The sequence below is a fragment of the Electrophorus electricus genome, chromosome 4, assembly GCF_013358815.1.
Source record: "Electrophorus electricus isolate fEleEle1 chromosome 4, fEleEle1.pri, whole genome shotgun sequence".
NCBI lineage: Eukaryota > Metazoa > Chordata > Actinopteri > Gymnotiformes > Gymnotidae > Electrophorus > Electrophorus electricus.
Genome location: NC_049538.1, coordinates 23971304 through 23986324, shown reverse-complemented (window position 1 = coordinate 23986324; position 15021 = coordinate 23971304). Strand labels below are relative to the sequence as shown.

Genomic DNA, 15021 nt, shown 5'->3' with positions numbered 1-15021 from the left:
TGCGACACACCTCACACATTCCACTACACACCGCAGCATACCAAACATGCGACACACCTCACACACTCCACTACACACCGCAGCATACCAAACATCCGACACACCTCACACATTCCACTACACACCGCAGCATACCAAACATCCGACACACCTCACACATTCCACTACACACCGCAGCATACCAAACATCCGACACACACATTTCACTACACACCGCAGCATAGCAAACATCCGACACACCTCACACATTCCACTACACACCGCAGCATACCAAACATGCGACACACCTCACACATTTTACTACACACCGCAGCATACCAAACATCTGACACACCTCACACATTCCACTACACACCACAGCATACCAAACATGCGACACACCTCACAGATTTTACTACACACCGCAGCATAGCAAACATCTGACACTAATGCTGCCCTCTTGCAGTTTGTTTAACAAATCCTTCCTACATAACACACAATGAATTATGTACTCACACCCTTAACTGTAAATCTGTGCCCAGGCCAATGAAATCCCATGTCTGCGATCTACCAATAACTCCTTGTATGTTGAGGCATTCTTGGTCTGCTGCCAGCACAGCCATGTCAGTGAGGAGGATGTATGACTGCAGGTTTAGGAGCATTTCAGAAGAGCTTTGGTAGAAATATATGAGCTATGTTAGCTCACATTACATCTATTACATCGCTGGCCATGTAATAAACTCATTCATAACGTTTGCTAGATTAAAGCATAATATATATAATAGAATGCATCTTACAAAATGTCATGTCAGCCTCCTCTGTGGTATGAGTCTTCTGTGTGTGTTTTGTCCCCATGCAGCCTCCGTACTCCGTGCGAGTGGACGAGTGCAGCGAGTACATCTGCTTGAATGGGCAGCTGATGCTGCACAACTCCTCTCAGCACTGCAGGTTCAACATCACACAGCCACAGTGCAACCTCCTGGGCATGCCCATTCAGATCAACACAGACGTGTGCTGCCCGCTGTGGAGCTGTCCCTGTGAGATACACACACACACACATGCAGACAAACGCGCACACACACACACACACACACAAACAAACACACACATATAACGCCCTCCCCCCCCACACATACATACACCACCACCCCCAAACAAAGACCTAAACCTCACACACACACAAACATACACAATACAGTTCACAATTCAGTACATCAGGTGATCCAAATGTGTGTGTTGACATGTGCGTTGGTAGGCCGCTGCTCTATAATCTCGGACCTGCGTGTGATCACGTTTGATGGGAACAATGTTGCTCTGTATGACAATGGCTCCTACATACTAGTCCACCTGCCCAGAGAGAACATTGTCGGCCACATCGAGAAGTGCCCCACCAGTGAGGTGACCACACGTTAACTTTAACACACTAATGAACCTCTTGCACATAAGACTTGTTTTGTGTTCTGAAGTACTGATGTAGTCTTCGAATCTCTGTTTCAGAGTGTGAACTATATCAGAAGGCCGGTAAGTTCAGCATTATTGTTAAGCATGAAAACCTCGTGGAATGGGATCAGTGGGATCAGTGTAATGCCCTTGTTCTCACGGTGATCAGTGGGATCAGTGTAATGCCCTTGTTCTCACGGTGATCAGTGGGATCAGTGTAATGCCCTTGTTCTCATGGTGATCAGTGGGATCAGTGTAATGCCCATTTTCTCACGGTGTTCAGTGGGATCAGTGTAATGCCCTTTTTCTCACGGTGTTCAGTGGGATCAGTGGGATCAGTGTAATGCCCATGTTCTCACGGTGATCAGTGGGATCAGTGGGTGATCATGGTAATCAGTGGGATTAGTGTAATGCCCTTGTTCTCACGGTGATCAATGGGATTATTGTAATGCCCTTGTTCTCACGGTGATCAGTGGGATTATTGTAATGCCCTTGTTCTCACAGTGATCAGTGGGATTAGTGTAATGCCCTTGTTCTCACGGTGATCAGTGGGATTATTGTAATGCCCTTGTTCTCACGGTGATCAAGGGGATTAGTGTAATGCCCTTGTTCTTTCATTCCGAGCCCTCTCTCCCTTTTTTTCACAGACTCCAACAGGTGGAACCTCTGGTCTATGTTTTAAGAAGTTGAACATAACCACCCACGCCTATAGGATTGTGATCAACCGCTTGGACCGCAAGGTGCACAGGCTCTTCAGACATGACATGACATGCCTTCTTTCATCCAAAGCCTTACCTTCATGTAAAAATTATGACTGTGTAATGTTTACAGCTCTTAGACTATAATGCTTTATTGTGTTTTTATGGGTTTTTTTTGTTTGTTTGTTTGTTTGTAGGTTTCCGTGAACCAGATCACAGCTCGACTGCCGTTCACCAGGTTGAACCTACACATTGATGACACAGGCACCATGTACATCATCCACACTCCTGCTGGCATCAGCATACAGTGGTACCACAGCACGGGCGTTATGGTCCTACAATATGGTGCCCCTGATAACACCTCCACCAGAGGCCTCTGTGGTCAGTGTGTATGTGTGTGTGTGTGTGTGTGTCTGTGTGTGTGCGTGCGTGCATGCGTGTATTTGTCTAAGTGTGTGTGTAAGAGGGAGTGATTGAGAGACAGACAGAGGGAAAGAGAGTTTTCTTTCTCTGTAATATTTAGGTGCAATATTTGTTCCAGTAGGATATATGTGTTCATATGTGTAAGCCAGCCTATTGCCCTGAACAATGGAGAGTGATGGAGATAGTGAGGAACAGACTGAAAAGCGGGAAAGTTTTCCCATCATTGTAATATTTGACTGATGAAAGAGAAAGGTGTGTAAATGTGAGTGTGCGTGTGTGTGTGTGTTTCTGTGCTTGGCCACATGCTCTGCCTCTCAGGCTGCTGTGATGGGAACCCAGCCGACGACCTGCGTCTGCCCAACGGGACAGTGATGCGCACAGTAGAGGACATCCCTTTGTTTCTGCACAGCTGGTTGGTGGACACGTCAGAGGAGACGGACTACTTCCGCAGAGTGGGGGACAATTGCACCACGGGCAACTGCACCAAATGCTTCCAAATGCTCAACCAGAGACCCTTCTCCAAGTGCCACCACAAGGTACTGAACACAGCACACAAATACACACATGTATTTTCCCTGCAGTCACTGATGTTGTTGCCATGTGTACCAAATGCATGTTGTAGGTTTCACCGGAGCAGTTCTGTGATAAGATCTGGGCAGGTGACCTGCACTATAAGGACCATGAGTGTGACTTCCTGGCTGCTTACGTGGCCATCTGTTACACTCACCAGATCTGCTTCAGCTGGAGGAAAAGCAACTTCTGCCGTGAGTACCATCACAGACACAGAGAGAGAGAGAGAGAGAGAGAGAGAGAGAGAGAGAGAGAGAGAGAGAGAGAGAGAGAGAGAGAGAGAGAGAGAGAGAGAGAGAGAGAGAGAGAGAGAGAGAGAGAGAGAGAGAGAGAGAGAGAGAGAGAGAGAGAGAGACCATATGTCTTAACCCTTCTTTTAAAAGTGCCTAGATCATCAAGAGGTTTCTTGGAAGGGAGCTATAAAACTTAAAGCCATAATATGAAAAGGCTGCCTCACCACTCTGTAGTCTGGTAGTGTATTTCTCGTATGTTACTGTTGTAAGAACACACCTAATAATCAACTCACTGAGGTATAATGGAAAAAGACAACTAAGGTCATAAAAATGGATAGTTCTGGTCCTAAAATCTGATTGGCTAAACCATGCTAGAAGCCATTGTAAAATCCATATTACTTTATTAAGATTCTTAACATCATTATTAAGTCTTAACATCAGTCCTGAAGAAAACAGGTAGCCAGTGCAGGAGTCTGAGAACAGGTTAAACATGCTTCCTCATTCTTGTGTGTCAAAATTCTCACTGCAGCATTGCACTTTCTGCAAGCTAGAGATGGAGTTCCTTGGTAGGCCAGGAAGAATAGCATAGCAGTAGTCCAGGTGAATTGACACAAAAGATGAAATGATAAATGATAAATGATATGATGTAAGATATAATATTAAAGGTCTGAGTGATGGACATGGTTTGTAAAGCATGTCCCATGCTGTGTAAGATGAAAGGAGTTCAGTAAAATTCTAAAATCCAGACATTTATCGAAGTGACTGTTAATGTCCTCTGCAAGTAGCAAATGGTCATAATCTATCCAGAATCTTGGACAGAAGGTCAGAAACCTGAATATTGTCTGGGAGGGTGACATATTGTATAACCAACATTATAGCTGACTGTTTACCATTGAGATTCATGGTAAGATATTCAAAAGTGAAGAGTTCCTTGAAACATAGACAGACAGCTACATAGGTATGATACGTTCCCACCTGTCTAATTAACTTTAGGAACACTGAAAAAAACTGTAAAAAGGGGAGCTGCTTCATTAAGGGCAAAGTAATTATTGCCAAGCCAGATTTCTGTTAAGAAAATTAAATCTAGCTTATGGTTTACAATTCTTATTTTTAATGGCATTACACACAGCAGCTTTTGGAGCAACAGATGATGTTTTTTGTTCCTGAGAATTTGAAGCACTGCTGAGTTTAAGAGTAACTAATTAAGCTTATTGGAACTGTTTTTTCTGACTTTTTCTGACCATCACACAGCATGTCCAGTTCAGTATATCTGTTTGTTACCTCTCTCTGAGTGCAAAAGAGGAGGGGATGCGCATTGTTCTGAGGTCCTCTGTCAGCAGAAATTGAGATGGAAGTTCATTAATATCCTCAGTGTTGTTCCTCAGTGTGGTGGCAGATCTAATGGGCGACTGGGGGCTCCTTTAGTGCACACTGCTATTCTTTGTATGTGCCATAACTGGATGCATGTGTGGTAAAGTAGCTTTGCTGTCAGCAATCAGGCAAAGGTGAAGTTAGGATGTAACCCATCCTGCTTAAAAAATCCATTCCCAGTGTACGCAACAGTCCCGGGATGGACACTTGAATAGGAAAAAAATCTAGCAGGTGGCTAAAATCCTCTTACAACATTTCTAAATGTTGTTTGTTAATGTCCTTCAAGCCAACATGCATGATAATTCTTTCTGCAGCAGGATTGTCCAGTGAGCAATCTCTGTATGTGTGGTTCCTTTAAGAGTTCTGTGTGTATTTATTGCCTGTCCATGGCAGCTCTGAAGTGTCCTCCTGGTAAAGAGTACAAGCCATGTGTGAACACATGTAAGACGAGGACATGTCAGAATCGAGACTACTACGAGGAGAGCACATGTTCCTCCATTCGAGAAGAGTGTGTGTGTAAGAGTGGAACCATCTTGCACCGCGCGGACTCAGCATTCTGTGTCACGGAGGACCAGTGTGGTGAGGACTACAGACTTTGTGTGTGTGTGTGTGTGTTTGTGTGTGTGTGTTAAGAAAAAGGCAAGGAAACATAGAATTAATTTTCTCTTTATACTTTTTACTTTGCCACAAAGCCAGTTGGTCAAATCTGTTTGCCAATACAGCCCTGTGAGATTGCACATGTGTATACTTGTGTATTAGTGGGTTATGTGTGATTTGAAGGTGTGCTGTTTGTGTTGATGTGTGTGTTGTCCAACTCCTACCCAACAGTATGCACCGATAATGAGGGCTCTCCGCGGGCCCCAGGTGAGGTGTGGAACGGGTCACTCCGAGGCTGCTGTCTGTTCCGCTGTCTGGAGAACGGCAGCGTGATTCCTGTGGAGCCAGAGTGTGCCCCGGATCCTACCCCACTGTGCGAGCGGGAGGGCGAGTATGCCATCGATGTGTTGGAGGAGGGTGCCTGCTGCCACAAAAAGATCTGTGGTACACACACCTGCCTTTACACTGCTACAAAGCCAAATGCAAGGGCAGCGAATAACCCATAGGTACGATACGAGAGCGTCTGTGTTTGTTTATATATGTGTGTGTTTGTGTTTGTATGTGCAGAGTGTAATCTCACCATTTGCCAGAATGAGGTTTCTACCTGCAAGAACGGGAACAGGCTGATTATTGGCTACAGTACCATCTCTTGCTGTCCAGAGTACAGATGTGGTCTGTTAATTCAGATGTTCATTTACTGCCAGTTCTGGTTTCCAAAATCCAGTGGATTTGCCTGTTTGTGTGTTAACAGAGGTCAATGTTCTGTTGTAGAGTGTGATCCCCTGGCCTGTCCCCATGTGCCAATCCCAGAGTGCAGAGAGGACCAGTTCCTGGTTGAGGTCAGAGGTCAACCTGCCTGCTGCTACACCTATCTGTGTGGTAAGAAGGCACTATGAAGTATTATAACATGTTCAGCACTCCAGAACTTCTATGACAGATATCAGTGAAAGTGAAAATGCACTGTGACTGTATTGTAGTGTGTGAGTCCTGCATGGAGCCCATTCCAGTATGTTTGCCTGGAGAGTTGCTGGCTGTGGATATGAACACTACAAATCATTGCTGTCCCCAATATTATTGTGGTAATCCAGCATGCATTCTCTCTCTCTCTCTCTCTCTCTCTCTCTCTCTCTCTCTCTCTCTCTCTCTCTCTCTCTCTCTCTCACTCTCTCACTCACTCACACACACACAGTCAAATGTATGCATGCACACAAACAAGCAAATGACATTAACCATCTCTTGCAGTGTGTGATATGAGTCTATGTCCTGAGCCCAGCATTAGTTGTGCCCCTGGTGCTGCCCTGGTTAGGAGACCTGTATCTGGAAGCTGCTGTCCGGAGACCCACTGTGGTAGTATACCATCACACACATTTTACTTTACACAAGCACTTTATTAGAGACACAGGCCCTTTCATGATTGGAGCTTCCCTGTATGGAAGTTTGAGATGTGATCCCAGAGTGCAGCATAAAATCATGTGAACTGTGAAGTTCCTGTGGCCAGCTCATCAATGAAAGGGGTCAGAGGAGGATCTCAAGAATCATTCTGATTCAGGCAGTGCAGTCAAGGAAATTACAGCTGAATACAATGCTGCTGCTCCAAATAATGTGTCCAAACTTATAATTCTTTAGGACAAATGGGCTATAACTGGAAGGATTGGTGCCAGGCCGAGGCCCCCTCCGGCCACCAGAGGGAGGCCTCGAGTCAGGCACACTACTAATCAGGCTTGATGCCCAACAGCTGGCTAGACCTATATAAGCTCGTGACCCAGTCACTCAGTGTTGGGTCTTTGCTAAAGTTTTGAGCCAAGCTCCTGGCTAGTAACTCTGGGTATTGAGGTGTGTGATGCCTCTTTTTTGCTCTGTGAGGGTGTTGGTGTTTTTACATGTTCCCTCTCTTCTCCAGATTTCCCCTCTCGAGTCTCTCTCTCTCCCAAGGCTCCCCTTGGCCATTACAGTTCCTCCCTGTTTTCTGGTTTTGTTTGGGGAGTTTTAGTTTGGTTTTCCCCAGTGCATCAGGGCTGCCATTCTTCCCGTGGTGTCCTTGGTTCTCCCCGTTCCTACGCTCGGTGTTGTGTTTAGTTTTTCCTCTAGTTTTGTCGTCCTCCATTCCTTTGAAGGGCAATATACACGCAGGAAGTTTTATAGCTGCCGCATTCTAGCAGGTATTTGTTTGCCTTGCAACAAAGCGGCTAGGGTTCAGCTCCCCACTTTTGGTTATTTACTTTTCTTGTTTTACCTCTTCTAAGATCTACCTGTTTTGCACACGGGTCCACCATCATTAAAGTGTGGTGGCTCACCCAGTAGACTGTTGGTTTCATTACCTGTTGGACCTGGGTTTGAGCCCCATTACACTAACAACAGTGCCATTGTTGTCTAAGAGAAATAGAAAAGCAAGACTCCAGTGGGCAAAAGAGTATTGGATCACTCAGTGGTGGAAATCATTGCCTGGTCAGATGAATCCTGATTTCTGTTGCACCATGCTGATGGGAGGGTCAGAATTTGGTGCAAGCAGCATGAATTGCTGAACCCTTCCTGTGCGGTGTCAACAGTTCAGGCTGGTGGAGGTGGAGTAAATAAAGAAGGAGAGGAAAAAATAAATGATCTACACTCTTGAGGTGGAGTAATATTGTGAGGAGGGTTTTTTAGAACACCATGGGTGCTGATACCTGTGGATGGACATTTGGACAGTAGGATTTATTTAAGCATTGTGGTTGACCAAGTTAATCCCTTCATGGCTGCTGCTTACCATATGGCAGGACACTTTTTCATTAGGACAGCAGTCAAGGATTGGTTCCAGGAACATGACAGCAAGCTTTCTTTGCTTCCCTGGATTTCACAGTCCCCAGGTCTTAATCTGGGATGAGACAGAATGGGCTATCAGTACCTCCATTCTAATTCCTACAGGATGATTTCAACACAGGCTAATTGCTGTGGAATATGAAGGCCATACAATCTGACTACAAGATTTCCCTTGGTGCTGACTTATCTTCCTATAAATAAAACAGTAGCTGATATTATACTTAGACACTCCAGACTTCAGAATCCTCCAGGACGATGCAGAAACCACATCCCTTTTTAATCTAATCTCCTACAGACGAGACAAAAACATCAAAGACATGCTTGTCAAAAGTGAGATAAATGATTATTCAAATAATGCTTGTGGTACAGAATCATGCAGCTGCTCTTGATGTGCTACATGTAAATTTATTAACACAGCCACTAAAATAACTGGCACAAAATGATCAATCATCATTCCTCCTCATGCATCATGTTGGGAGTTGTCTTTTGTATTACTTGAACAGCTTTATATTGGAGAAACCAAGAGAAGACTTGCTGATCAGTTTGTTGAACACCTTCAGACCTTCAGAATTAAGGATTCACCATTTCCAGTGGCAAGGCATTTTAATACTAATGGTTGCTGCATTAATCACATGTCTGTTTGCATTGCCAGTTGTTGCTATGGCAGCAATGAAATTAGGAAACTCAAAGAAAAATAAATTATCTACACTCTAGAACCCCATGGAATGAATGTTAAGATTTAATCATCTACTCTTTCATATATAAACTGGCTCCTCCTGCTACTAATTCAGAAGCACTATGCTTGCACTTCTGATGAAGCACCTCTGTCCGAAACATTCTGTTTCTCTGGAAACTCTGTGTAATTGACTACAAATTGGAATATTGGAATATTATAATACACACATACTGATACAAGCACAATGTGCTGCTTTGTTCAACTGTTATCTCTTCCTCAGAGTGTCAGTGTCACAACATTGTGCGGCCTCAGTGCTCTGCAGTGAGTTCACCCCTCTCTGTCTTTGTGTACACCATGCTGCATGTATCTCTGTGTGTTAACATATGGGAAAACAGGCATCTACAATTTGTAAATAGTATGACCTTTTTCAACCTTAAAAATATGTTTAGTTAACTAGAGTTATCTGTAATTGACCTCATTTCCTAAGAAGCCTTTGACCACTTTGACATTTTGTTTCCCAGGAAGAAATTCAGGTTGAGGAACCAGATTACAGCAGTTCCTGTGGCTGTGCTCAGTACTCCTGTAGTAAGACACACAAATATACTGACTGCTCTCCCTTTAACACCATGTAATCATTAATGGACATTTAGCAAATATACTGACTGCTCTCCCTTTAACACCATGTAATCATTAATGGACATTTAGCAAATATACTGACTGCTCTCCCTTTAACACCATGTAATCATTAATGGACATTTAGCAAATATACTGACTGCTCTCCCTTTAACACCATGTAATCATTAATGGACATTTAGCAAATATACTGACTGCTCTCCCTTTAACACCATGTAATCATTAATGGACATTTAGCAAATATACTGACTGCTCTCCCTTTAACACCATGTAATCATTAATGGACATTTAGCAAATATACATCTGCACATGTGTATGTTTGTGTGCCGGTGTGTGCGTGTCTGTATGTTTGCGCAGAAAGGGCAGATGTGTGTTTGTTTCAGGGTGGCACTGTGCTAAGTCCAGGCCAATCTATGGTTCAGTATTTTGAGGGGGAGCTGTGCTACACTGTGCACTGCCTCACACACAGGGACCCCAGCACAGGCTTCTATGCTATGGATGTCAGCTCTGCCAACTGCTCTGAAAAGTGTGAGCCTGTAAGTCCCACAAAAACTGTATTGTAGTACACAGACATCCAGTACCTACTGGCGCTAAAGCTTTTGGATCTATACTGGAACTATAATGATCAGCCTCAAGAAGATATTGCATATGGAATCCGTTCGTATCATATCATTCATATCAGCATATGGAGTCAATGCTAAATTGTAAATGCGGATTCTTAAAGGTTGGGATAAACAAAAATGTAGACTTGATCCTAACAAATTAAGGCAGGACCTACAACTACTGATGGATTGAAAGAATATTTTAATAGGACTGAAATTACAGTGCTTTTATACAATATGACAATTTCCTGATGATATGGGAACTGGGAAAGACAGCTGAAATTGCATATTTAGCAGCTTGAAAAACAAGAACATTCAGTAAGTTGGTCTTTCAGCATCTTAATGATTTTATTGAACCAGGTTACAAATACATCATCTTACTTTAAAATTTTCCAAACAGCATAAATGCATGTATATTAAATGTTCAGTGTGAGCTAGCTCACTATTTTGTGTCTTTTGCTTCCAAAGCACCAGGTATATGTCCCATCCTCTGACCCCCACGCGTGCTGCGGTTCCTGTAAAAATATCTCATGCTCGTTTTCCACAGAAAATGGAACCACAGAAGTATTTATGGTAACCTGGCTCTCCTCTATGGGTTGCACACACATATGTACACATATTACAGCAGACATGCTCAGCAGTAGAGACGGAGTAGAGTGTCTATGGCTCATGCCTGTATAATTATAGGCAGGCAGCTCCTGGGTGGCCAACTGCACCCGCTTTGACTGTATGCAGACAGCAGTGGGAGCAGTGATTCTCGCCTCTGGGGTTGTCTGCCCTCCTTTCAATGACACCGAGTGCATTCAGGTTGGCTGCAAAACACTGTGTTTTGGTCGTTCTTAAACTGTGCAACTTTATAATTCCTGTGCTTATAACTGGTGATCACTTTTCAGAATGGAGGTGCTGTGCAGACCTATGTTGACGGCTGCTGTAAGACGTGTAAGTAGTCAGTGCTTTTGGGGGTTGCTGTGTGCCGATAGAAGCAGCATGAGGGATGCCAGTGTTGGGTTTTCTGGCTGCTGGTTTGGCCTGTCCCTGTTTCCTGCCCCCTGCTGCCTGGGAGAAAATAAAGCATACGCTTCTCTCTCTCTCTCTTTCTCCCTCTATGTTCTACCCTTCTTTCATTCCCAAATGTTTTTACATTTTCTTTTCTTTCTCTGAATTAGAAGATACTGCAGGGTGGTACTGTCCAAATGAAATGCAATTGAAACACAGATCAGGTAATGAATAATGAAGCTGATTAGGAATTACATCATGTGAAACAGAACTGATTAAACCATGGTTACATTAGCTACATCTTTAGGTTAGCTTACACTTGGGTGGCATTTTCTTTCTTTCAGATTTTGTTTTTTTCTGCCTCTCAGGCCTGTGTGTCATGTTTTCTCTGTGTCTTAGCTTTGGAACTGGCTGGGTCTTTGGCTGTAAGGCTGCTGTTAAATTTAAGTTTTTAAAATGATGGTGGTTGAGTCACTAGATTGTGTTATACTAGAAAACTGAACAATAGCTTCAGAAAAGAAATATAGTTTATATAATATATAGAGGTTACTTTTTTAAGGACATTGCCAAAAAATAAACTAAGCCTTAATCCTGTCCATTTACTTCTTAGCAATTAGTGTGAAGCTATCCTTAATGATCTACTCATAAAACTCAACACCATGACATTCTGATTAGACTGGTATTGCATGCTTGGGGAACTCAGAGGTGTGGCATGTTCTTTTTCTCTATATGTGTATGGGAGGGCGTGTTTAAGGGTGAACAAAAAGGTGTGTCATGATATTAATGTTAATATATATTATAAAGTATGTTAGTGGATATACTGTGAGAGCCTCTGCATGCGAGCCAGTGTGTGGGCATGTGGTAGTAATGGTTGGTGCTCTTGCCTGTCCGGTGGCTGGTATGGTATTGGAGGTGAGGGATAAACTGCGTGGTTCTGTCCAGCTTGGCAGTGAGCATGCTGGGAGATGGAGTTTGTGACCTCTGAACAGAGTGTCAGATTGTGAACATGCCCCTGTGTGTTCCTCAGGTGCTGGACTTGGTTTGTTGCCTTTTTCGGTTAGTCCAGTAACTCCCACTGCTAGTACTAACTGTGACACAGGTACTCTCCCTCCCTCTTCTTTTATTCGACCTTGTGTGTGGCGTGTCTGTGTGTGTCTGTGTCTGTGTGTGTGTGTGTGTGTGTGTGTGTGTGTGTGTGTGTGTGTGTGTGTGTGTGTGTGTGTGTGTGTGTGACCGTGCACTGAGTACCACCTATATTACCAGCTAACTTATTTTCTGTTTTACTTCTGGTGAGTCTGAACATGGTAAGGTTTGTTCAAGTAAGCTATTCTCTAATTCTGTATTACATCTTAATTTCTCCAGATGCACACACACACACACACACACACACACACACACACACACACACACACACAGAACATTACTCCTACATACCAAACAGTTCATCATTACTTCCTCACTTGTCGCTCCCCTCAGAGGAATGATGTATCCTCTGTTGAAATGAACTGATAACTTGACCTCTGTTGTATGGGCCTAACATCCCAGGAATTTTAGTTTCACAGTTTAAATCAGGATTCTGAGATTACTAAAAACATACAATGACTGCTCACTAAACAGAAACATTCTTCATGCCTCTACAAAAATAAATAAATAAATAAAATTGGAAAAACAGCTACAGTCATCCCCTTTTAAAGCTAACTTTGTGAAGCACTACATCTAACAGCTACAATGTGGTATGGGAATCATCCCCATGGATACAGACCTGTCAGTCCAGTGGAATCCCCAACATTCAACTATAATGGAGTAGGCTCAATAGGCACTGAGCTTACTATAGGTTTTTTTGTAAGAGCGAATGATTGTGAGCGCGCGTGCGTGTGTGTGTGTGTGTGTGTGTGTGTGTGTGTGTGTGTGTGTGTGTGTGTGTGTGTGTAGAAGAGAATAAAAGAGTAACAGGGAGATAGCAAGAAAGTGTGTGTATGTGTGTATGTACTTGCTCTCTGTGAAAGGCTCATTCACAGAGTAATGGCTTTTAGTCTATTTAACCACTGAAAATGAAGTGCATAATTATTCAATAACAAATATATAGCAAAACTTGGCAGCAAACTGGTAATGTTTCTACATCCACTCTCTCTCTCTCTCTCTCTCCTTCTTTCTATTTTCCTTAAAGCTTGGGTCCTCTACCAAACGCCTGGGAGCCTGAGAGTCCTGCATAGCATCTTAACTGTTCCCAAGACTGCACTCTTCTGGACTGACATCTCAGATGTTGTCCCTGGTATCTGTTGGAGCCATCCTCCTAGTTTGGGGGTTACAGCCCCTAGTGCTCTGATTATCAGGGGAACCGCAGTTGTCCTCACCCCCCCACATCTCTTCTGTCTCTTCCCTCAGCCCTGGGTATTTCTCAAGCTTCTCATGTTCCTCTTTCCTGATGTAGCTAACACCTACTCATTTTCATTCTCCTCAGGTTTCTGCTGTTTGAGGTGCTCACTAAGCACTTTGTCACTTGGGGCCATTATCTTGGTGTATTCCTGAATCTTGGTTATTTCATCCTGGATAGTGGCGCTGACACTCACTAGTCCTCAGCCCCACTCCTTCCGCTTAGTCTCAGGGTGCTGGATTCGGGATGAAACCCTCCATGTATTGTGAGGAGTTCCTTGATGTCAGTGTCTTCTGTCTCCTCCTTAGGCCATCTTATTATGCTAGTGGGGTACCTGATGACTGGCAGGGTATAGGTGTTGATAGCTCGTATTTTGTTTTTCCCATTTAGCTGACTTCACAGGATTTGCCTCGCTCTTTTTAGGTATTTGGCTGTAGCTACTTTCCTTGTGGCCTCTTCGTGATTCCCCTTTGCCTGTGGGATTCCAAGGGACTTGTAGCTGTCATCAAAATCTGTTATATTACCCACTGGTAGTGTGATCCCCTTTATTCTAGCTACCTTCCCTCTTCTTGTAACCATACAACCACATTTATCCAGTCCGAAGGACATTCCGATGTTGTTGCTTATATCCTGGAATAGTGAGCTGACGTGGATTAGTGAGTCAGATAGTTAGGTTAATTAGGTAGTTCACTGGCATACAGCTTGATGTCATCCATGTACATGAGGTGGCCGATTGTTGCTCCATTCTGTAGCCACTTTTGGTGATTATCTCACTGAGGGGCTTTGGACCGATGCAGAACAGCAGTGGGGACAGGACATCTCCTTGGTAATTCGTGCTGTTGGCTTGAAGCTGGCCTCTAGGATTGTCTTCCATGGGGTCTTCTTGATGTTATACAGCATTCAAGCATTCCAAGATCCATGTGTGGGGCATTTCTTGAATCATAGGCTTTCTTGTAATCAATCAAGGTGGTGCACAGGTTGGTCTGTCTGGTCTTAGTCTTGAGTGGCTTTTTTATATTGAGCCATGTGCCTACTTATACCATCACTTGGCCACAGTGATGCCCGATAGGAGCTTTCATGTTGGACAGAGGCAGGTTATTGGCCTGTTTATTTATCCTGTTTATTCTCCTGGCTTCTACTTCCCATGTGTGTCTCTGTGTAACTGCCATAGCTGTTACTTGGAGCTGTTAATCTTTACTTGGCAAGGTATGGACAGCTTGTTGTACTTTGCCTTATGATTGTACTTTGCTGGCTGACTTCTCTCTGTGTGGCCTTTATCTTTATCCATGGAAGAGACAGCTCCCTGTTGATGATGGTGTTTATCTTGTAGCAAAGCAATTATCACTATATATTATAAAATGTATCAGCTTGTTTGGTTTCAGTGATTCCTACTGTTGTTGGTTTCACAATAGGGATTGTCTTTAAGGCTGCATTCACAGGTTCCAGCAACCTTTCAGGTACTTGATCTTGGTAGTCTGCTACGGCTTGGTAGTCTGTTCATCTTAGCAGCGCTAGTATTGAGCTTGATGTACTGGGCCTTGGTTCCCAATTTTGGGGTTTGGAGATGATGATGATATCTCTCCTATGACCTGGCTCCCCCTTGCCATAGCATATGTGTTGTACCTCATCAATC

At 43.7% G+C, this 15021-nt stretch overlaps 1 protein-coding gene across 1 annotated transcript in view; it reads left to right on the top strand.

Moving 5' to 3' along the window:
* The window catches only part of otogl (otogelin-like), a 35634-nt gene that overhangs the window by 18992 nt on the left and 1621 nt on the right, over positions 1-15021 (top strand). The window contains exons 37-56 of the mRNA XM_035525448.1: positions 839-1016; positions 1235-1377; positions 1477-1500; positions 2067-2159; positions 2315-2498; positions 2859-3076; positions 3163-3304; positions 5108-5293; positions 5543-5755; positions 5879-5983; positions 6083-6190; positions 6289-6390; positions 6554-6658; positions 9064-9104; positions 9305-9368; positions 9774-9952; positions 10487-10591; positions 10706-10825; positions 10912-10957; positions 12042-12113. Coding sequence (XP_035381341.1) covers positions 839-1016; positions 1235-1377; positions 1477-1500; positions 2067-2159; positions 2315-2498; positions 2859-3076; positions 3163-3304; positions 5108-5293; positions 5543-5755; positions 5879-5983; positions 6083-6190; positions 6289-6390; positions 6554-6658; positions 9064-9104; positions 9305-9368; positions 9774-9952; positions 10487-10591; positions 10706-10825; positions 10912-10957; positions 12042-12113 — 2428 coding nt within the window. The remainder of the gene's footprint in view (positions 1-838; positions 1017-1234; positions 1378-1476; positions 1501-2066; positions 2160-2314; positions 2499-2858; positions 3077-3162; positions 3305-5107; positions 5294-5542; positions 5756-5878; positions 5984-6082; positions 6191-6288; positions 6391-6553; positions 6659-9063; positions 9105-9304; positions 9369-9773; positions 9953-10486; positions 10592-10705; positions 10826-10911; positions 10958-12041; positions 12114-15021) is intronic.